The sequence below is a fragment of the Cornus florida genome, unplaced genomic scaffold, assembly GCF_030987335.1.
Source record: "Cornus florida cultivar Cherokee Brave unplaced genomic scaffold, ASM3098733v1 CherokeeBrave_3.0.0_Hap2_Chr09, whole genome shotgun sequence".
Classification (NCBI taxonomy): domain Eukaryota; kingdom Viridiplantae; phylum Streptophyta; class Magnoliopsida; order Cornales; family Cornaceae; genus Cornus; species Cornus florida.
Window position 1 is genome coordinate 91746636 of NW_026775579.1, and position 22147 is coordinate 91768782.

Consider the following 22147-nt stretch of genomic DNA (forward strand, 5'->3'; position numbering starts at 1 on the left):
ATTTGCAGCCCTTAATTACCTAATCAAAAGTTTATGATGGGTTATTTATACAGTGGAGAACTCACTTTTTAATTTGCCGCCTAAATATACTAATTAAAAATTTTTAGGTCTGATAATTTATTGTAACAAATCGTTGTAATAATTATTATTTTTTAATTCAAATTTTTAAAAATAATATTAAATAATTAAATCAAAATAACCAATTTTTATTAATAAAAAATATACTCACACAAAATTTTTTAATATTTTTTAATGACAATAATTTGGTGAAAATTTTAAAAAAATATAATGAAAACTTTAAAACTTGTGAATTGCAATAAAGTTTTATTAATTTTTTTTTCTCTTTTTTGATAGTCATTTTTCTTTTCAACAATAATTGTATCAGATTTATAAAAATCTCATCATTCGAAAAATTATTAAATAATTCGTAGTCATATGATCCCAATCATACAATTAGCTATGCAATAAAAAAAAAATATTTAATATAAAATTGATACATTTAATTATACCACACTTTGTGAGTAGTAGGTACATGGTTCTCAACTTTCTTTTCAAAAAAAAAAAATTCTGAACATTAAATTGTAATAAATTTTTTTTTAAAATGTCAACCGACAGATTTTAGATCAATGGCTAAAAGAAAGAATTGTACATGTGCACCTCTGTTTACCACCTCTTATCTACCTCAGGGGTCCCAAAAGTTGCCAAGTAGTCATTGTCTTCAACAACTAATCGTTGAACTTTTGGTAAAGGAGCCCAGTTGTCAATGTCATACATATATCGCGGCACAATCACCCTGTCAATGCATTCATTAAGTTAGATTAAACATCAGCATCATTTAAAATTTAAAATGATCTCATTTTAATTTTAATTGTTTTTGTTTTCAAGATTTTGACACTAGTGCTTACATATTTTAGATTAACCCCTTTGACTCAGTAAGAACACTTGTGTTATTACTTTTCATGTAATTATCATTTTTTATTTTATGAAGTTACAAACAAATCTATCCAGAATAACATCAATTTTCTCCATGCTTCTTTCTTTTCATTTGTTATCTACTGCGAGATAAAACTGATTATACGAATAAAAAAATTAAGTCAAGTAAAAATATTATAAATAGCAATGCATCTAAAATCTAGTTCAATTAGGTTTTTTTTAAATAGGAAGTTGACATGAATAACTCGGATGTCAAACAAATTCATATATGTGTGTTAAATAAATTTTTTCTCAAATAAATATTTCATGAGAAAATGTATTCTTCTTTTTCATAATTTTGGTTCTTTTTAAGTTGTTTTATCATTATAAAAATTAATTAATAAATTAATGTGTATATGGGTAAAAGTAAAATAAAAAGTCAATGTTGAATTTTGAAGTTGAGGGTTGGAGTTTATCTAAGACAAATAATTGTGTGAGTTTTTTTTTTTTTTTTTAAATAATAATAATAAAATTAAAATTAAAATTAAACTGTTGGAGGGAGTAGATTGTTGTATCCATAATTAGAGGGACAACAAAGCAAAAATCCACCTAACACGTGCTCTTTTCTTCACCTTTAAAATATTATTATAAATCAGCTTTGAAATCATCATTGTAAAGCCTGCACAATAATCATATAGAAATCCTTGTCTCTGTGTTGAAGACATTGGTAGAGAGAGAAAGGAAAACCTTATCTTATTGTTATTATGGCCTTTCTCTTGGTGACCTTATACAGAGATCAAAAACTATTTTCCTCCACTCAAAAGCACACCCCTATCTACTGAGGAAAAGCCAACGAAACTTTCCATGTCCAACCTCATCAACCCTTTATTATAAGCCTTGCACCAGTGTTGCTATTTGTTCTCTCTCTTCCCATCTCTCTCTCTCTATCTAGGCCGAGTCTGACCCACTTTCCGGTTGCTCTTATTTTCCGGCATTAATTTCAGGTAAGTAGTCATCTTCTCAATGTTATCTCTACCACTTGCATGAGAAGATACAAAATGGAATGGCTACAATGCATATATATGATTTGGTGGTGTAAATGTTTGATATAGTTTAATATAAACAATGGGGTGTCAGATGCTGATAAACTGGTCACCTGAATCTGGTTTTCTTCTTATTTTGCCATGTTTAAACTATTTCGAGGACCTTAATAAATGTAAAAAACTTTATTTATTTATTTTGGGTCCTAATAGATGTAGAAACTTTAGGTTGTTATGTAACAATGATTCTGTAAAAAATATATATATAGAAAATGATTAACTTCAAATTCAATTCACTACCCCACCATCCACTATCACTGGGTAATTATTCTTTTTTTTTTTTTTTTTTTTTTTTTTTTTCTTTTTAAATATTGAAATTATTTCTAAGGTGTGTACACAGGCCTTTGAGGGTCTTTTGGTCATTTAAGTTAACTTTAACACTTTTATGCACTCTTTTGGGAAACCTGATTTATTGTTGGTATGGTCTGATAACACAACAATGAGTTGGATACAAACTCACCTATGTAGAGCTTTATATTGTTAATTATTCACTCTGTTCATCTGTACTGAACACTTGTGGAAAGTTTTCTAAATTCTCATTAAATGATACCCTTTTAGAAAAAGAAAAAATAAATTACTGAAATAATTGTTAAACACATAATAATTAACTATTATGTTTGGTTTTCATTTCAAATTGTAGGTCGTGTCAAGATAGCAAATGGTAAGTTGATAAAATATCCAGAAAAAAAAAAATATATATAGGAGAGCAAGTAAGTTAATAATTACCCAAAGTACTGAAAATTAATGTGGAAAAGAGGACACTGAATTAGCACAGGTGGTAGGAGGACCCTTGGCCTAGGTAGGGAGGTCGGGGTCCAAGTCTCAAGTGGGGGCAAAATAGGTGAGTGCAATGATTATTTACCCCCAAAAGGAAAAAAAAAAAAAAAAAAGAGTAAAAAAAGGTCATAGGACCAGTCAAATGGAACCCAGTAAAGAACAATTTGGCCGGAGCTAATGGCCTGGATGAATTAAGTGAAAGCAACTAAAGCCTATGACTTAACAAAAGAATTGAGCCTAGATATGTAGGAATAAAATATGAAGATTTCTTTTGGCTTGGTATTGATAGGTTACCTCGGTTAATGGATTTTTATTCAACCCTTTTGTTTATTTGTTGACGTCTCTCGCTGAGACAATATTTTCTCTCTAGTAAACCACAAATTTGATCACTTAGGTGGTCCTTTCCTCCTATCTCTGTTTTGAAATTTGAGTTTCATTTGATATACCAATTTCACAGGGTAGGCAAGAGAGACCTTGCATTGGCATGTCACATTTCATAGACAATATTTTTTCTTTTTTCTTCTTTGAACTTGAATATTAGACTAGATTTAAATATACTATTATGGAGATTATGGGAAGAACAATCTTACATGATCATTTGGCTTCAATGATGATTGGAGAACCCAAAGAAAAACAAACTTCTCACTTCAATCTTATACCCTTATTCATGCCGTTTTATTTTTCAGTGGGGGTATAGGTGAAAATGGCACAAATTTTGGCACCCTCCCCACAGTGGCAGATCAGAATTACAAAGAACTCAACAAATGCAAGTCCAATGACATCAAAGATGTGGAGTTCCCTATTGTTGAGACAGAACAAGAAAGGAATAGCTAAAAGTTCTGCCAAATTTCGAGTGTTTGCTCAGTCTGAAAATGGCACCATTAACAGAATGGAGGATCTGCTGAATATGGACGTTACTCCATACACTGATAAGATCATTGCCGAGTATATTTGGTACATCTTCTACAAATGATCCTTGTAGTTAATGAGTCATTTTTCATGGATGATTCTGAGATGACTGTTTTCAAAGTTATTTCCTACTATGTCTATGTCACCACAACTCTACATTTTAAATCTATTATCTCTCCTTCTGAAACAGGATTGGAGGATCCGGTATTGATTTGCGTAGTAAATCAAAGGTAATATGACTTTTACGATGTTATGTCTTAATTGAGTTGGTTAAAATATGAGTTGTGTGTGTGTTACTTTATTATTTCAAATATTCATATACTTATTGCATTCTTCCAGACGATCTCAAAGCCAGTTAAACACCCATCCGAGCTTCCAAAGTGGAACTACGATGGGTCTAGTACTGGACAAGCACCAGGAGAAGATAGTGAAGTTATCCTATAGTAAGATCTTATATAAGTGACTGTTTGTTTTTATTTGTTTTAATTTACTTTGTTCTTTCAAATGTTAATCTTGATTGATTTTCTTTCTTCTTAAGCCCTCAAGCAATTTTTAAGGACCCTTTTCGTGGTGGTAACAATATCTTGGTAAGTGTAATATAATGCGAGCAACTGGTGATATATAAAGATATTGTAAAATAATTTTATTTAATTATTCTTTTACATGTTTGTATTCTGATAAAAATATGAACTATATCTAACTTACAATTCTTTATTTTTATCTGTGATCTGAAAAGGTGATATGTGATACCTATACGCCAGCCGGTGAGCCCATCCCCACAAACAAACGCCATAGGGCTGCCGAGATTTTCAGTAACCCAAAGGTTGCAACTGAAGTACCATGGTAAGTTCCTTTTTGTTGTTATCTCTTTCCAGAGGATTTTATTCCCCTTAAAAATTCTTTGATTACTAGTTTTCTACATGAGAAATGGTACTTGATAATACTGAAGATTGTCAGTGAACTAGTAGGTCAAACAAATTGCTTTCACGATTCTTTCATTGATCTTTTAGATGGATGTTGCTAATATATTTGTAATCAATCTGAACTAGGTTTGGATTAGAGCAAGAGTACACCTTACTCCAAACAAACGTGAAATGGCCTCTGGGCTGGCCTGTTGGAGGCTATCCTGGTCCTCAGGTAACCCAATCTATTCCAAGAATAGATAATCCTGCTACTCTGTAATCACATATTTAGTTAGAACTCATAGTTATAAGTTAATTTAGTATAGAGCATTAATGATCTGACAAGATTATATGATATAAAGTTTATGTATTGACTTTCCTATTCATTTTTTTTCTTGAAAATTTTAGGGTCCTTACTACTGTGGTGCTGGGGCGGATAAGTCATTCGGTCGTGACATTTCCGATGCTCATTACAAGGCTTGCTTATATGCCGGTATTAATATTAGTGGGACCAATGGGGAGGTTATGCCAGGCCAGGTTTTCTTCTCTTCCTTCCCTTTTCTTGTCTAATGCATGAGCACAGTGTTGTGTAGTTTGTCACTGTTAATCCAAGGATTTTTTCTTTTGCAGTGGGAATTTCAAGTGGGTCCTAGCGTGGGAATTGAAGCTGCAGATCATATCTGGTGTGCTAGATACCTCCTTGAGGTAATTTATCTTTGTCTATTTAAGAGTTTATAAATACATTCATTTCAAAGGAGAACCTTTTAGTAACCTGCAATATGAAATTTACTATGCCATAGTCCCATAACTAACGTAGTTAGTTTATTTTTTTATGTTTACAGAGAATTACTGAACAAGCTGGTGTTGTTCTTTCACTTGACCCGAAACCAATAGAGGAGGTAAACTATATCAATCCCATTTATACTCAGGTTTTCTTCCTTCAAATGAATAATTATAGAGATAACTGATATTCTTGTTGGAGTCAACAGGGTGACTGGAATGGTGCAGGATGCCACACCAATTACAGGTATTTCTACAATTTTCTTTATATCCACCGATGATTCATTACTGGGAAAACAGGCTAGAAACTGCATCCCATGTATATTCTGTGCTGAGAAAGCATGCCAAAACACAAAAATATATCATTAAAGATCAACATTCAATATTTAATTGAATAATGTTTGGATTAACAGTACAAAGACTATGAGAGAGGAAGGAGGTTTTGAAGTAATAAAGAAGGCAATTCTGAATCTGTCACTTCGCCACAAAGACCACATCAGTGCTTATGGAGAAGGAAATGAGAGAAGGTTGACAGGAAAGCATGAAACAGCCGATATCAATACATTTTCTTGGGTATACTCCAAATAACATTTGGCTCTTATTATTTTAAATAATTATGGGAAAATTATTGTTTTTCCTGAATTTTGATAATTAAATCACTTGATCTCAACTTTCAGGGAGTTGCTAATCGTGGTTGCTCAATCAGAGTGGGGCGTGAAACCGAGCAGCAAGGGAAAGGTATGCTGTTAATAATACTAAAAATGCTACATTTTAACTATTTCTGTATGAAATAAATAAAAAGTAGATAGTTTCTTAATAAATTTCTACCATTTTATATATTTAAATTATAAGATTTTGACTCAAATGCATCTTTCTCTAAAATAAACAGAAAGTGCATTCTATTTTTCTAAATGTCCTGCTCTCAACAGTACTGACATAATCCTAGATTGTATTTCTTTAGAAACAATAGACCAAGAGTTCATCTACCTTGATTCAATCATCTATTACTCATTGCAATAAACATCATCGTTTCGGTTTCTTTTAGGTTACTTGGAAGATCGCCGCCCAGCTTCAAACATGGACCCATATATTGTGACCTCATTATTAGCCGAAACTACTCTACTGTGGGAGCCCACGCTTGAGGCTGAAGCTCTTGCTGCTCAGAAACTGGCATTGAATGTCTGAAATCAGTCGGGGGTAAATTGAAGGGACCAACAGAAGATGAGTTGGGATCACTGAGTCTACGAGTGAGGAACTGCACTAACTTTTCTCTAGATCCTCTACAGAATATTACTTGTAATAAAGGTCCCAGAGTGAGTCATTCTTCATGCTTAAGCTCTAGATAGTTGTTTTTTAATGTGCTAGGAATCTTTAGGATCAGGGTGTATTCATGAATTTGACAGTTTTAAGGCTGTGTAACTTGGATGTTTGCAATTGCATCATTAATGGACTTCACTCTTTAGCCAATTTCCCCTGTTTTTTAAACATCTAAACCAGCAGTACAAATCCACAGCATTAAAGAAAAAATGCATTACAAATACCAAAATATTGGTTCTATTTGAAGATTCTACAGCATAAAACACAGCTTTTCCTCGCTGTCAAGTTTCTTACAGGAGGTGAAGAGAATTCATTTTGAATTCGAATTCTTTCTTTTCGTATGGAAAGAGCACCATCAGCTAATCTTCTAGGGGAGCAAGCATGGCTAGTTTACTACGTAAATTTTTCATCCATCCAGCTGACTTTAACTGTCCGGGAAAATTCAATAGATTAAATCTCTTAACATGTTAGATTGGTGCGTGTGTTTTGTGGGTAAACATGTTAGATTACAATTATAACTGCAAACAGCACCAACTGGAGGAAATTTTTTATTTTTCCTAAAGTCATGATGTTCAGAACTTTATTTTTTCCCCGGAAAGTAAAGCAGATATGATGGGCAGAAACTAATATGCGAAATAAAAACAGCCCTTTTTGGTTGGATGAATTAAGAACTTTGCAACTTGGAAGAATGGTAGGCAAAGTGATGCTTTGCCCATCTTTGGGGCAAACCCAACAAGAAGAGAAAGGAATTGCAGCCATTTCTTTGAATTGAAGGAACTCCTTTATAAATGAAAAGGAAGAGCAAAACCACTAAATAAAGAATTTGACAGTACAAGTTTTCTTTGATTAAAGGTTAGAACCATTCATAGCTTATATATATTTCTCTCTTGAGCACAATAAGGGTGACCAAAGCTTGTCTCTCTCTCTCTTCCTGATTCTAAACCTTCAAAGGCAGGCCATGGCTTCTGGAGCAGGAAAATCAGCAGCATTCCTCCTCTTAATTCTCAATCTCATACTGTATGGCATTGTCATCATAATGGCTGCGTGGGCTGTAAATCATGGGATTGAAAGATCTCAAGAATCAGGTAATTAATCAACCGTTATAATTGAAAGCTCGATGCAGCATCAAAGATCACAATTTTTTCTTTTTTTTTTTTCTCAATAACAACTTGTTTTGTGCAGCTTCTGTGTTGTCAATCCCAGCTCGCATTTTTCCAATATATTTTCCATTTGGTAATATGGCCACTGGTTTTTTCGTCATTTTCTCGTTCATCGCTGGCATTGTGGGCTTCACAACCTCACTTACCGGAATCCATAATGTCATTCAATGGAATGCTCCAAACTTATATGCAGCTGCTGCCTCTTCTCTCTTGACTTGGTCACTTACATTACTTGCCATGGGGTGATTAATTTTACTTTTATTTGTTTTCTTTCAGTTATTAATTAAAAAAAAAACAAAAACAAAAAAACAAAAAAAGAGAGGTGTCATAGTGATTAAACTCATCTAATGTTTTCGGTGCAGATTGGCTTGCAAAGAGATTCATATAGGCTGGACAGATTCAAACTTGGCGAGTGCAAATTTGCTTTCTTCATATGAAACAAAAAATGAATTTGAATTTGATTTGCAAAGAGATTAATATTGTATATGATATATATATGTATGTATATATATGTGTGTGTGTGTATATAACAATGTTGCTGATTGTAATGATATGCAGAGAACCCTTGAGACCATCGTCATTCTTCTAAGCGGGACACAACTATTTTGCATGGGTGCTATTCATGCTGGGGTTGAAGATGTCATCGCGCGACAGAGGTACCATTGAGGAAGAGCTAAGCATCGTTACAGCAAAATGTATCGCCCAGAATTATTATCATACATTTCTCAAATTTCTTTTCTTTAAGAGAATTGCATATGTTTGATGTACATTTGCCCTCATTAAAAGGGAGTGTGGAAGCTCTGATATCCTTATTTTTATGAGTGATTTTAAATATTTCAAGCAATGTCTGAGCAATTTATTAATGAGATGACAGCCTATTCAAAAACTTCTATATGAATTATTGTTTTTTATTTGTTGTATTTAAAACCTGTGAATTGAATTTTATAAGGTTTAATAGGTCCCAACTTTTACAAATTAGACCAAACAACATATCTTTGAGAGGATTTTCTAGGTCAGATGTCTTGCCTAACCTCTCGAGTGGTGAGTTAATTTTCTAACCTTGAGAGGTTTCATTATTTATATTATTATTTTTTAACATTGTAACCTTGAGAATTAATTGTGCACATTCCTCAACAATTTGTATAATATATATATATATATATATATCTCACGGTAATGTAAGAGTATAACAAAATCTTTTTGTTTAAAAAAAAAAAAAAAAAAAAAATGAAGTGCTCATTGTGTGTTGCACCCTCAGGAAATGAAAACGCTATTCAGCATTTTATTGTTTATTTTTTAATCCCAACAAATTATGAAGCTTGAATAAATGAGGAATTGTACTATTTTTTCCCATGTCCACTACATAATAAGGCATATGACACTACCTTGGTCGGAAAAATAATAAAATAAAGGTCCCCAAGTGAGTGATTCTCCATGTTTAATGTTACATTCCGTAATCAAAAGTTACGCCAGACGTCAAGTCTAAGTCGTGACATTAAACTCTAGATATTTGTTTTTTCATGTGATAGGAATCTTCAAGATTGGGGCGTGCTCATAAATTTGACACTTAAAAGGCCGTGTAAGTTGGAGATTTGGATGTTTGGAATTGCATTATTTCTGGACTTCACCCATAGCCAGTTTCCCCTGTTTTTGAACAACTAAACAAGTACTAGTACAGATCCACAGCATTAAAAATAAATAAATAAAAATATTTATTAGAATAATAATTTAAAAACAAAATTCAGTAATGACATCATTATAATGGGACCCACTATCATTCCACGTAAATTAAATTCGATAATTGTCAAATTCGGTCATAAATCACTACTCTTATAAGTTAATATTGACCTGTATTTAATAGTTCTAAAGTATAAACACAGCAATTTCATATTGTTAAATTTCTCACATGAGGTGAAGAGAATTTTATTTTGAATTTCAAATCTCAATTTGCAATTTCTCCAGAAAATGCTTTTGTTTGAATCACATAGAGAAATTAAGAGAAATGAATTATAACCGTTTCCTTGAATTGCAAAAAGAGAACTTCTAAGAAAAAAACAAAAAAATTTTTTTGAAAGATTATGATGGTTATTTTGTTTTGAATTTTCTCCACATAAAAAGAGGGCTAGAAATGAATAATGAATTTGTTCTCACTCCAACATATAGAAAAATTTTATTACGACTAAAGTTACGATGTTCGGGATATATATATATTTTTTTAGTATTTTTTTTTTTTACGAAGAGGACTCACAATTTATTTTAATAATAAAAAATAATAATTCTATCATTGGCTAACCCGGAGTAATATATTCATGGTACTCGGGCTACCTAATATAAAGCTGATTTGATGTGCAGAAATTAATATGCAAAAAAAAAAAAAAAAATTTAATAAGTTTGAAACTTAGAAGAGTGGAAGGCTAAAGGGGTAATTTACACAGTGAGGCAAACCCAACCGTAAGAGAAAGGAATTATAACCGTTTCCTTGAATTGAAGACACTCCAGTAGGAAAAGCACGATTAGTGAAAAAGAATCTGACAAAGTAAGGTTTCTTTGATAAAAAGGAAAGAACCCTTCTTAGCTTTTATATATATATATATATAGATACACACACACATATAGATATCTTTTGAGCACAAGAAGGCCAGGTGACCAAATTTTGTCGCTCTCTCCCCTGATTCTAAAGCTTCAAAGGCCATGGCTGATGCGAAAAGAGTACCGATATTCCTCTTAATTCTCAATCTCATACTGTATTTTATTGTCATCATACTTGCGACGTGGGCAGTAAATTATGGGATTCAAACACATGATGAAATAGGTTATTCTGATGTTTTTAAATTTTAATTTTTTCAAATGTTCAAGCAAACACGTTCACTGTACATATATATGTATATATATATTTCTTGGTAGAACTGAAATACCAACCTCTTTATTGAGAACTTATATTGATCCTTGACTCCAATGTGAATCAACCGTTACAATTGAAAGCTCGAAAAAAACATGAAAGATGACAAATTTATATCACAATAATAACCTGTTTTATGTGATCATATTTGTTTGTGCAGCATACTTGTCAACCCCAGCTCGCATATTTCCAATGTATTTTCCATTTGGTAATATGGCGACTGGTTTTCTCGTCATTTTCTCACTTGTCGCTGGCATTGTGGGCTTCACAACCTCAATTACCGGAATCAGTAACCTTAGAGAGTGGGATTATCCCAACCTACTTACAACTGCTGCCTCTTCTCTCACCACTTGGTTTCTTACATTACTTGCCATGGGGTGATTAATTAATTAAGCTATCCTCTTTTTCATTTTTTTTTGTTTTTTGTTTTCGTTCAATTATTAATTCAAAAATAAAAAAAAATTGGGGTGTACGTCACAGTGATTAACTCATCATATACCTTTTCTACTAATGATTTTCCTGCAGATTGGCTTGCAAAGAGATTAATATGGGCTGGACAGATTCAGACTATTCTTTTCCCAATTTGACACATTCAAACTTGGTGAGCGCAAATTTGTATAATTTTGAAAGAAAAATGAAATGATTTAGAGTTCTAAAAGTCAAATGCTACGTAGTATAATTTAGGAACAAAAATTAGTTTCAAGTATAGGCCTGATATCATTACTATTTTGGTGTAAGAAAGTGGTCATGGCCCCACACTTCCATCCCCACCTCACATAAATTGGCTTATATATGTGTATGTATATATATATATATATATAGAAATACTAATGGTATATGTGACGGTGGTGTTGATTCTATTGATATGCAGCATGCCCTGGAGGCTTGTATCATAATTCTAAGCTGGACACAACTATTTTACGTGGTTGCTATCCAGGCCGTGGCTGGAGATATGCACGAGACGCTCACGGCGCTTGGGTCATCAATAGGCGTAGTTTAGTGATTTTAATGGGTCTATGTAACTTGTAAGTGGTGTAAGATGATTGGACTTTGCTTTTTGTTTTTTTTTTTTTGTTTTTGGCAAGGACTCAATTTAACCTTCTTAGAATAAAATAATACATTTGACCTCTACTTTTACTCAATTATACAACCAACTTAATATAACAACTAATAGTAACAATACAAATTGATAATAGCTATACACATTTAAAAAAATATTTTTATTATTTTGAAAAACTTACGAGAGACTTAGTCACGATTTTTATAGCAGTTGTCAAAAATGAATTATTAAAAACCTTTATATAACATGATAGCTCCCGACAACCAAAAGTTGAGAGCTATTAAACCATATCTATAAATGTAACCGACGAGTTTTTAATACAACTTGAATGCAATTTACGGGTTTTATATTATCGCTTAACTAATAATACTTTGTTTATTTTGAGGTAAAATATTGTTCATTTTCAAGAAAATTTTCAAAGTGCTAAATACAGGGAAAAAAAAATACACTATACATTAAAAAAAGAAATTATTTCAAAACATTTTACACTCAAACAAATGAAGCCTTTAAGTTCCGCACTTATGAAAAGATGGATAAAAAAATAAATAAATAAATAAATCATATTCTGTGACAACTCAAATTTATTTTTATTTTTTCCCAGATAGAAAAAAAATAAGAAAATAATAATAATAAGAAATGTCAATGTCATCATACTTTAACCAAAAAAAAATCAACCCCACGAATATATTGATCTCACAAGATTGGCTACTTTCTCTCTCTACAGGGAGAGAGCTAACAGCTTGAATCATTGATCAAAAATGAAAAACCAAAAGCAATAAAACATAAATGAAGTATAGAAACATTAGAAATTGGAACCAGAATCTTATATATAAATTGGAACAACTGAAATTAGAACCGGATCGAACATCCAACCTAAGTGGCATATGGTGGAAAACCAGAGAGATTGGATGATGTATGTGTGACATAAAAACACATACAACTATATATAGATGGGTGGGTGATGTCTGTGTTAGATACTTAGAGATATAAGGAAACACATGCACATAATCTAACCTGTTTGGTTTGGGTTTTTCCTCCAACTCCGTCCCGTCCAGCTCTCATTAATGATTCTTTCAGCTTTGTTTAAATATGACAGGACGTGCGTCCCTAAAAGTAATAAAGTTTTTTATTATTATTTTTATTTTCTTTCTATGAAAAATTAAAATTTTTAGATTTGATTTTGAAATTAAATATCAACAAATTGCTTGTTATCTCCAATTTGTTTATTATTCCGTTGCTCTTACTGTAATTGTGTGTGTGTGTATATATATATATATTTTGTAATGATGGACTCTGTTGTTGTATTAATAATTTGTAATTGTATTTTTCACTTTGCAAAGAGGTTATATCAGTTATAGCGGTTTGGTTTTTGATGATTTGTTGAATCCCCTCCCCACACATAAGTCAAATAAATTACTGAAATGTTTACTTTTATAAACAAATCAATAAACATAAATTTTTAAAGAATTTTGGTGGTTTTCTATTGAATTTTTTATACCATTTAACACAAACAATGACTTACTTATAAATTCAACATCGTTGTTCCTATTAAAAATGCAACGTAATAATATATTCAAGTATTAAATAAATTAAAATTCATATCATAAATAATATGTGAGATGATAAAATAATAATAATAATAATACAAGTCAAAATTAGCATTTAGAACATAATAAATGTTTTTTTATGTTTTTTTCGCATTTTTGAACAAAAAGAAATAATATATATATATATAACCTTCCAATTTATCCTGTGTGTCTAGCTAGAAATCAAACTGTTCCCACAATTTGGCACCCATGTATTGCATTCTTCTACAAACCCACCCAACGGTCACTTTCCCTGCTCTCTCTTCTCACCACAGTTTCAAAACCCTTACACCCTCATTGTTCAAACAATTCACCCCAAACCACTCAAACCCTAGTCCAACCCTCTCTCTGAGCCAAACCCTAAGACCCCAGATCAGATGTGTAGCGGACAGTGATGGTGGTACTGGAAACTGGGACAAATGGTTACCCAGAAATATTATTGCAGCTGATAAAGTTCTGAGATTGATATCCGGTGCGACCTCCAGTCCCATTTGCCAGTATATCTCTTCCCCAACCACGTTCTTGCATTCTGTGGACCCCAGAATCAAATTGGTAATTTCAATTTGTTTGCATTTTGATTGTTTTATAGTTGAGACTTGATGAATTAGTTAAATTTGTAATTGCGGGATTTTGAATATTTTCACTCTCTCTTTTTTGGGTGGCTTTTAGTTTGTGGTTTAGTTAATGAGTTCTCAACTTGGCTCTGTTTGTTTGATGAGAAAAAACAAGCAAAGTCCTAGAAAATAAAATTTTATGGGATGTTTAATGTTGTTCTGTTCTTTACGCCTGTAATGCTCTACACAATTCATGCATCCTTGTAAGCCTATATCTGTTTTTTTTATTTGATGAACTGATCAAGTTCAAGCTCCCAATTAAGAAATCAAGATGATAAAGGCGTATATCTGTTGTATTTATTTCTTGCAGTGTCCTAATTGTAAAGGCCGAATCTTTGAGCTATAACTTGTATGTTAGGATGGATTTCAGGTCCCAATATTATTATTAAAAAAAAGGTGTTGTCATCTAGAGTTTAGTGATACAATTCTTTTATTACTCCGTATTAAATAGTGCAATAAGTTGTTAAAAAGGTAAGGCTTTCTATAATGAGGCATTTTCTCATAATGTCCCCAACACCATACAGGAGAGATTAGCTGTTTAAGCAGAAGAGACATTTGAATTATTGAGATTGGCTATCTTGTTCTTGTTGATTTTGCACAAAATTTCTTGAGGGCCTAATTGTGGAAGAGGTTTCTCATTTTCCTAAGAAAAAACTACTAGGTTGTGTGTGTGTTTGTGATTTATTTTCCTCCTTGAACTATTGTTTTGTTCATTATCTTAGAAATTATTTTCCTAAAAACTAGTGGTGTTGATTATGCAGGCATGGCTCCTGGCTCTTGTTATTTTACCAGCAAGGTCACATATTATAATGCGCTTTGGATTAGTCATATATATGTCTCTATTATCCGTATGGGTTCTCCCAAAACATGTGTGGATGGTAAGTATAACTTTTCAACTTTTTGAGCTTGTAGAGTCAATTACAGAAGGATTTCTTTTTTCCTTGGGATCGAGAACATCTTTTAGTAGATTTATTTGATTTTGTTTTTGAGGACATTATTTTGTGACATGGAGTTGTCCGTTAATTAGCTTTATTTTCTTTGAGTTGTTTATGTTGCTAGAAGATGTTGTAATAGAGCGGTATTATGTTTTGTTTTATTTTCTGCTATTCTGAATAATGCATGATGTTTCTCATTTAAAGATCACCAATTTTCTAATGCATGGGAATCCCTTTTTAAATTTCTCCAATATTCTTGTAGGATCAATTGGGAAGAGTATCACTGCTCTCGGGGATTTTATTTATAATGTTGGGGCTGGGTACAGATGGTGTACCTCCCCTTGTCCAGCAAAGAACTCCACCACCTTCAGTTATAGGTTTGACAAATCTTCCGGCATCTTTGGGAGGTTATTCATATGTAATTATGAAGTTTGGACCTCTACAGCTTACAAGGAAGGGCTTGTCTGTAGCAAGCACATCTGCATGTTTAACTTTCACAGTAAGTTAGATTTCTGTGATTTACACATATAGAAGTCAAATTATCCATCATATCCATGAATCATTGGAAAGAACATGCCCTTTTATAGAACGGAGTCTTTGTTACAAAGTTGAAAAAAATAAAAATAAAAAGAAGAAGAAGAAGAAGAAGAGGCAGCAAAAGAAATATTGGGATTGTGAAAAAAAATTCCTTCTCTTATATCCCTTCTTATTGATGATTTGGCATTATTGTCCACATGCAAAGACACCTTTGATTCAAATTTGTATTATAAATCAATAGTTCTACACATGGGTAACTGTCAATTTATAACGAAACTATGAAGTTAGGAAAAGCAGCACTGTAAATAGTTTGGCTTTTTATTGTATCAAGTATCAATGCTATACATGTAGTAGGCACCGGTTGTCTTGGCATAAATTTCAATCTCTCATAACATAACTATGCACCGAATAAATGAATGCAATCTTGTGATTTTTATTTTTAACAGATATTTGAAATTCTAAATATATTAGTTCCATTCGATTAAAAAAATTCTTTGAACTTCCAAAAACTTGTATTGAATTATTATTTCAATGTTATTTCTCCCTGATCAATCTGGTCTCAGGGGGAAATTGTTATAGCTGTCAAGTTTTAAAATTTTTGGACAAATATCCAAATAAAATCACTTAAAATGGCTGAATGCTGAACAAATTTTAAGTATATGATAATTCTTTTTTATACTTAACCACCTTTGTGCAAAAAATGTTGTTAACAAAAATTATAGACAGAGAGAGAGGATGAGATTTAAGTTTATCGGGGTTCTGGAAAAGGTTTTAAATTCCATGGACGGGCACATGAATTTGAAATAGGTAAGGTGATAACTGATAACCACAAAGAACTTAAATTTCATGTAAAACACTAAGATAAAGTAGAGACAAAATCGAACATTATTGCATCTTGAAATCTAAAGATAATTTGAAAGAGGTAAGGTGATAACTGATAACCACAAAGAACTTAAATGTTCATGTAAAACACTAAGATAAAGTAGAGACAAAATTGAACATTATTGTTTCTTGAAATCTGAAGATAATTTAACTCATGATAATCATATACAAATTAAGTTTATTTATCAATTTTTTTCTTGTTACCAAATAACATATATAAAAAATGAACGTCATTGTTTCCTGAAATCTCTGAATAATCTGAATCGTGACAATCATAGACAATATAATTTTTATTTATTTATTTTTTTCTCTGGTTAGCAAAAATATTAAGTTTTTTTTTTTTTTTTTTTTCCAGTAAGTAGAGAATATAAAGTTGATATGTTAGGTGGAAAAGAAAATATAAGGAATTTATTCTTTTCAGGTGTTCTAACTCTTCTTAAGAACATCATGATTGTTGCAACTTTTTTTCTTATTTATCATCATTTAAGATGGAAGCAGTTGTTATTAAGCTTTCATGAATTTTGTCTGGTTGCTTGGATTGTATTATATTTATGAGAAGTAGGTCTCTATTTTTCTGAAAGATCTTCCAAAGCGCAAGCCTTTGCATGACCACCACAACCCCAGAGCAACTTGCACATGCTTTGCAATGGTTTGTGCTCCCCTTGAAAAAATTTGGTGTTCCAGTGGGTGAAGTTATCCTTACTCTCCTACTTTCACTGAGGTTCATCAATCTGGTGTTTGATGAGGTAAGATATGATATAGTTTTTTGAATTTTTTTCATGTATGTCAATGGATTGTCAATATATTTTTCAATGAAGTTTTATACAGAAGATTATCTATCAATGATATTTAATTTTAAAAACACTTATCAATACTTAAATCTTGGAATTTCTGCATTACATGGCAGGTCCGTAATGTTGCACTGGGGATTATATCTCGTAGGATAAATTGGCGACAGTTGACCATTATGGAGACAATCGATGGTACTATATAATTTAGCATATAAAATATATCTTTCTATATATTTATGTATCTTTATCAGCTATACAGCATAGGTGATAAAGAGAGTACTGTTTCTGTTAGGTTGCAATATTCTATTATCCAGAACCTCCGCCAGTTACATGGCTCACATGTTGGTCCCTAAATGATTGTTTTGCATAGAGAATTTGAATGGGTTAATTGTCATTCTGATTTAGTGGTGCAAGTCATCTCTCAAGATTAGAATCGCAGCAAGTATTTGTTTTGGCTGTGATGAAACTAGTTAGGTAGACTTACTTGTCTTGATCGTGGAGATATGCACTGAAATTTAACCAAAACATGTGCCGAAGCTCTTGGTTCTGTGTCCTGTACTTCTGAACAGAACTCCCTTTTTATCACCTGAGAATTGAGTTTGTCCTAGTTTTGGTACTTTCTCTTCAGATTGCCTTTATTGTATTCAGTATATTGCTTTCAATACAATGCGTATGTCTTGCTTGAATATAATATTGACTCTAAAATATTTATTTCATTGTTCAGTACGTTGCTTTCATTCCAATGTGTATGTCTTGCTTGAATATTATATTGACTATAAAATATTTATATCAGTTTCTATTTTTTTGTGACTTTGCAGTTTTCTTTACATACATTCGTCGGGTATTCAAGAATATATTTAGCCACGCAGAGCAGGTTTCTCAGGTTTGATATATTTTCTAGAACTTGTTAATTCCTATTTCATTTAGGCAATGTGTCCTTAACTTCTTAAGTTTGTATTTCCAAGTGGATGGGTAATTCAAAATTTGAACATTCTTTTTCTTTAATAAGAAAAGACCATCACCTGGGGGGAGGGTTTGACAAAAAGAGATGTGAAAGCCTTAACTCTCACCCCCTTACCTGGTTAATAAGAAAAACCCTTTCCTTTCTACCTAGGGGGAGGGGGTTTGACCAGAGAGATGTGAGAGCCTTACTTTAATAGGGCTACAATATTTTCGGTTTTCCTTAGATTTGAATTGTGGGAGGAGGGTCAATGTGAGTGCAATCAAAGAAATGCCCGCTAATAAAAGAGCACTATATGTTTATTTTTCCTCATTCTTGTAGGAGAAATCATCCTCCTTATTTCTATTTCCTTCTTGTTAATAATATTCTTTTCATTTCTTATCCGTAAAAAAGATATATGGTATTGTGGCTTTCGGTAATGAAGTTTTTGATCATCAGAGACAATGAGCAAGAATATGAGGTGGTGGTACTAGAGTTTTGGTCGAGTAAGGGAAGGTGAGAGCTGTGGGCAAAGATTTTGATTTGTGGCAAAAAGGATAAGAAAGACTCATTCACTCTGTAGGAATTTATTTCTTATCATAACATGCTTTTACAGCCGTCTCTTGATATGATTACATTTTATTTGAATAAGCTGATACTGGCCCAAGTCAAGGAGTCAATGATGACCGTGTCCACCCTGTTCTGTGACTTTTTATTATCACTGAGGCTACCAAGACCTGAAACGACCGTGTTGTCTTGGTCTCGGGACGATAGACCATCAGACCATCTAACTATAGCTTATGTGATATCCTTGATGATTTGAATTAGCTTGTCTGCCCTGTATTGTAACTCTTTATTGTTGCTAAGGCCACAAATAGCTATATGACTCAGTTGAGTCGTTTTGGTCTGGTGATGATAGACTCTCGAACTATGTATTGACCTAGCTCATGTGATTTCAATGCTGATTTTTATATTTGGAAGTACCAATCTCCATGCATAAAGTCCTTGGTCTTAGTCTGGGATTCTGAAGGACTCAATTACAAGAGAGACAAACTTTAGCTTATAGTAAACTAATTAAAGATGCCAAGGAATTAAAAAAAAAAAAAAAAACTAACTAACTAAAAGATTGATATTAGTTTGAATAGTTATTCCCATATTAAGTTTTAACTTTTAAATCTGATCAGTTCTGTGGCTTTACAGGCAATGATTGTTAGAGGTTTTCGAGGTGACTGCAACACTCACAAGATTTACTTCCCATCAGACTCATGTATTGGGATTGCAGATATTTTTTCCTTGTTGTGCCTTGGTGGTCTAATAGGTGCTGCTGCTTTGTCCGAGAACTTTTTTGTCTGATGCTCATACTGATTCTTGGTTCAGGAATTCTTTCATCTTGTATCATAATCCAGTAAGAGTATTAGTTTCCTCTTTACTGAGCTTTACTTCTCCCTTGATTTGATGTGGCTTGTTGAATCTATAACATTCAACCTTAATATTTTTATTGAGTACCCATTCCCCCCCTCATTGCGCCATCTTTTTAAAAGAATATCAATGTATCTCCTGTGCAAATAAAGTATTTGTGAATATCCATACATGTTTATCTGAACGCTTCATCTTATTTGGGGGAAAGTACATTCAATTCTCACATCTGCTTGCTCTATTTCTCACACACCTATGTGCACACATGCATGCATACACATGAATGCAAGCACACCCAAAAGATGATACTATCTTAAATTCATGCATTAATTCTTGATAGTTGATGTAGATATTATGGTGTAACTTTGTGGAAATATGATATCTCACTAAATTTTGATCAACTATTTTTGTGCTGAACAAAGACGACATATGAGGTCCATATTTCTTATGATTTGAAGGATCCTAGAAAACTAGCTTTACACCCCAGGTTTCTTTGGCATTCATGCATTTAATATAACCTGGTTACTCGCTACCATTTCATTAGTATCTATCTATGGATTCGGCTCCTCTATCGTATGGAATCCATCCGCTTCTTTTCACTGGCGAACTCAGCAGCCAAGATTTTGCTACGTCATCTGATAAGGAAAAAACCCAAAACCATCCCAAATGCTGTTGTTTCGTATGGTTAATAACCTAATATATTTCTAACATTAACGGGATGCTGTTAACCCGCAAAGTTTTTGGGTCCCATCAGGCCATTCATCTCTCTCCCTCTCGTTGTCTCTGACGTGTCCGAAATGTTGCACGCTAAAGTACCCAAGTGCAGGTAGTCAAGTTATAACATAGTCTTGGTAACTCCAAGTGTCGAACCACAGAGGGAGTTGGAAAGAAATATGGAATCCAGATTTAAGGTTGTTTCTTTAGAAGTTTGATTTGATTGGTAGTCGAAATTTCAGTATTTTATAGTTGTCTTTCTTAATTAAAATGAGGCTAAGGCGTCGGGAATTTGTTTGTAATGTTGAAGTCTATCCAAATATCCAAATAAGTGTTCACAAGTTGTCAAGTACATTCATTATAGGTAAGTGGTTGTTACAAGTCACTTGGAAAGCATAGGGGTTGGTGTTAGGATATCCGTCTGATTAGCGGCTCCGCCGTCCATCATAGTACGGATATGTTACTACTCTCCTATATTGCACATCTAGTAAAAATAACAACCAATATGTATAATGAATACTAAAGCATTAAAGAATGAAGTTGAATATAGTCAATATTATCTTTTAACACATTTGTTTTAGGACTAATAAGATAGTAACTTAGGTAATGTGGATGTTTTAAAGCTATTAACACCTTATATTTTTATTTTTTTTATTTATTATTTGTTTTTTCTTGTCAAAGACAACCAAAACACAACACATAACAACCCTAAAACAAAGCGCATCCAGAATCTACCTTTGCAAGAGGCACAACAGAAGGAGGAAGAGACGACAACACCTGATCCGTCCCAAGCCTAGGCCGCAAAAGAGAAGCCAAAGCATGAGCCACCCTATTACCCTGATGACGCACATGAGTTAAAGAGGCAGACGAAAATCGCCGAAGATCAAATAGGAGCAATTTCCGATGGACAAGTCTCCCCATGCAGCACTCCATCCACAACAACTTTGGCATCCGATTCAAACCATAAGTAAGAAAAACCAAGCTCCAAAGCAGAAAAAACAGCATGCTGACACACCAGAAATTCCGCCTGCAAAGAAGAGGAAGCAGAAAAGGGATGAAAAATAACCGCCTTAAGCACAGCACCACAGGAATTCCGGAAAACCGTTCCCCCGCCTCCCCTCAAGGACTGCTGAGAAAACTAAGCATCAAAATTACACTTAACAATACCAGAAGGAGGAGGACGCCACAAATCCACCCAAGTGCTAACCTGCACTGGAGCTAAGGACGAACAGAGGGACCGAGCATCTAAAAACTCCCAAAAATAGGCAATCGCCTTCTGAACAACAAGCTCAGGCCGCCATAAAATCCCATCAAAGATCAACCGATTTCTCACCTGCCAGATATCCCAAATACAAAAGGAAATCAAACTAAGGACACCGTCAAACTCCGAAGAGATCATAACCCGACGCACCAGAAATCTCCATCCATCCCGAAAAGAAGAAAATGAACAAGTCGAAAAATCAAAACGCAATGGAGATAACTTCCACCCAATATTTCTTATATATAAACATATACATATTTCTTTGATGTATATAAGAAAAATAAAAATGGCCTTATATTTCTTATATATAAACATATACATATTCAAAATATGATGCTAATCACTCTGAATATGGTGGCCGTGGGGATGGAGGTGATTGGATGGTTCAGATTTCTGGCTATGTAAAATTTCTCCACCGTCTATCCCTTCTCTGGCATCGACAATGTCCCTGATATCTCGCCCACATCATCTCATTTTGATCAAATAGATGGGTCTTCAGGAGAAAGAAACAGAAGGAGATTGGCATCTCTAATTAGAGAAGATTGATAGGCTGGAGCCGAGGGGTCAATTAAATGGGTTTATCTAAATTTACGATCTTATTCAACATTGCCCTAGAGGACAGAGAACAAATCAAATCCCAAATCGTTGCAAACAA

General features: G+C 33.1%; 4 protein-coding genes across 4 annotated transcripts; all 4 read left to right on the top strand.

Moving 5' to 3' along the window:
- The first annotated feature begins 1596 nt into the window (after positions 1-1596).
- On the top strand, positions 1597-6847 carry LOC132275184 (glutamine synthetase leaf isozyme, chloroplastic). The gene is made up of 14 exons (XM_059776602.1): positions 1597-1916; positions 3476-3743; positions 3889-3928; positions 4038-4141; positions 4237-4285; positions 4435-4541; positions 4748-4835; positions 5009-5137; positions 5231-5305; positions 5443-5499; positions 5590-5627; positions 5794-5953; positions 6058-6118; positions 6426-6847. The coding sequence occupies exons 2-14, from the start codon at positions 3493-3495 to the stop codon at positions 6563-6565; spliced, it is 1299 nt and encodes a 432-aa protein (XP_059632585.1). The 5' UTR covers positions 1597-1916; positions 3476-3492; the 3' UTR covers positions 6566-6847.
- Positions 6848-6939: 92 nt separating this feature from the next.
- On the top strand, positions 6940-8749 carry LOC132275185 (membrane protein PM19L-like). The gene is made up of 4 exons (XM_059776603.1): positions 6940-7782; positions 7880-8099; positions 8220-8265; positions 8416-8749. Exons 1-4 carry the CDS (start codon positions 7656-7658, stop codon positions 8521-8523), a joined length of 501 nt encoding a protein of 166 aa, XP_059632586.1. The 5' UTR covers positions 6940-7655; the 3' UTR covers positions 8524-8749.
- Positions 8750-10466: 1717 nt separating this feature from the next.
- Positions 10467-11893, top strand: LOC132273483 (membrane protein PM19L-like). Its single transcript, XM_059774440.1, has 4 exons — positions 10467-10669; positions 10917-11133; positions 11282-11357; positions 11628-11893. Exons 1-4 carry the CDS (start codon positions 10549-10551, stop codon positions 11754-11756), a joined length of 543 nt encoding a protein of 180 aa, XP_059630423.1. The 5' UTR covers positions 10467-10548; the 3' UTR covers positions 11757-11893.
- A 1680-nt stretch (positions 11894-13573) lies between these two features.
- Positions 13574-19608, top strand: LOC132275186 (protein ABCI12, chloroplastic). The gene is made up of 7 exons (XM_059776604.1): positions 13574-13954; positions 14778-14894; positions 15214-15450; positions 16952-17116; positions 17278-17353; positions 17980-18044; positions 19302-19608. Exons 1-7 carry the CDS (start codon positions 13613-13615, stop codon positions 19452-19454), a joined length of 1155 nt encoding a protein of 384 aa, XP_059632587.1. The 5' UTR covers positions 13574-13612; the 3' UTR covers positions 19455-19608.
- The last annotated feature ends 2539 nt before the right edge of the window (positions 19609-22147 follow it).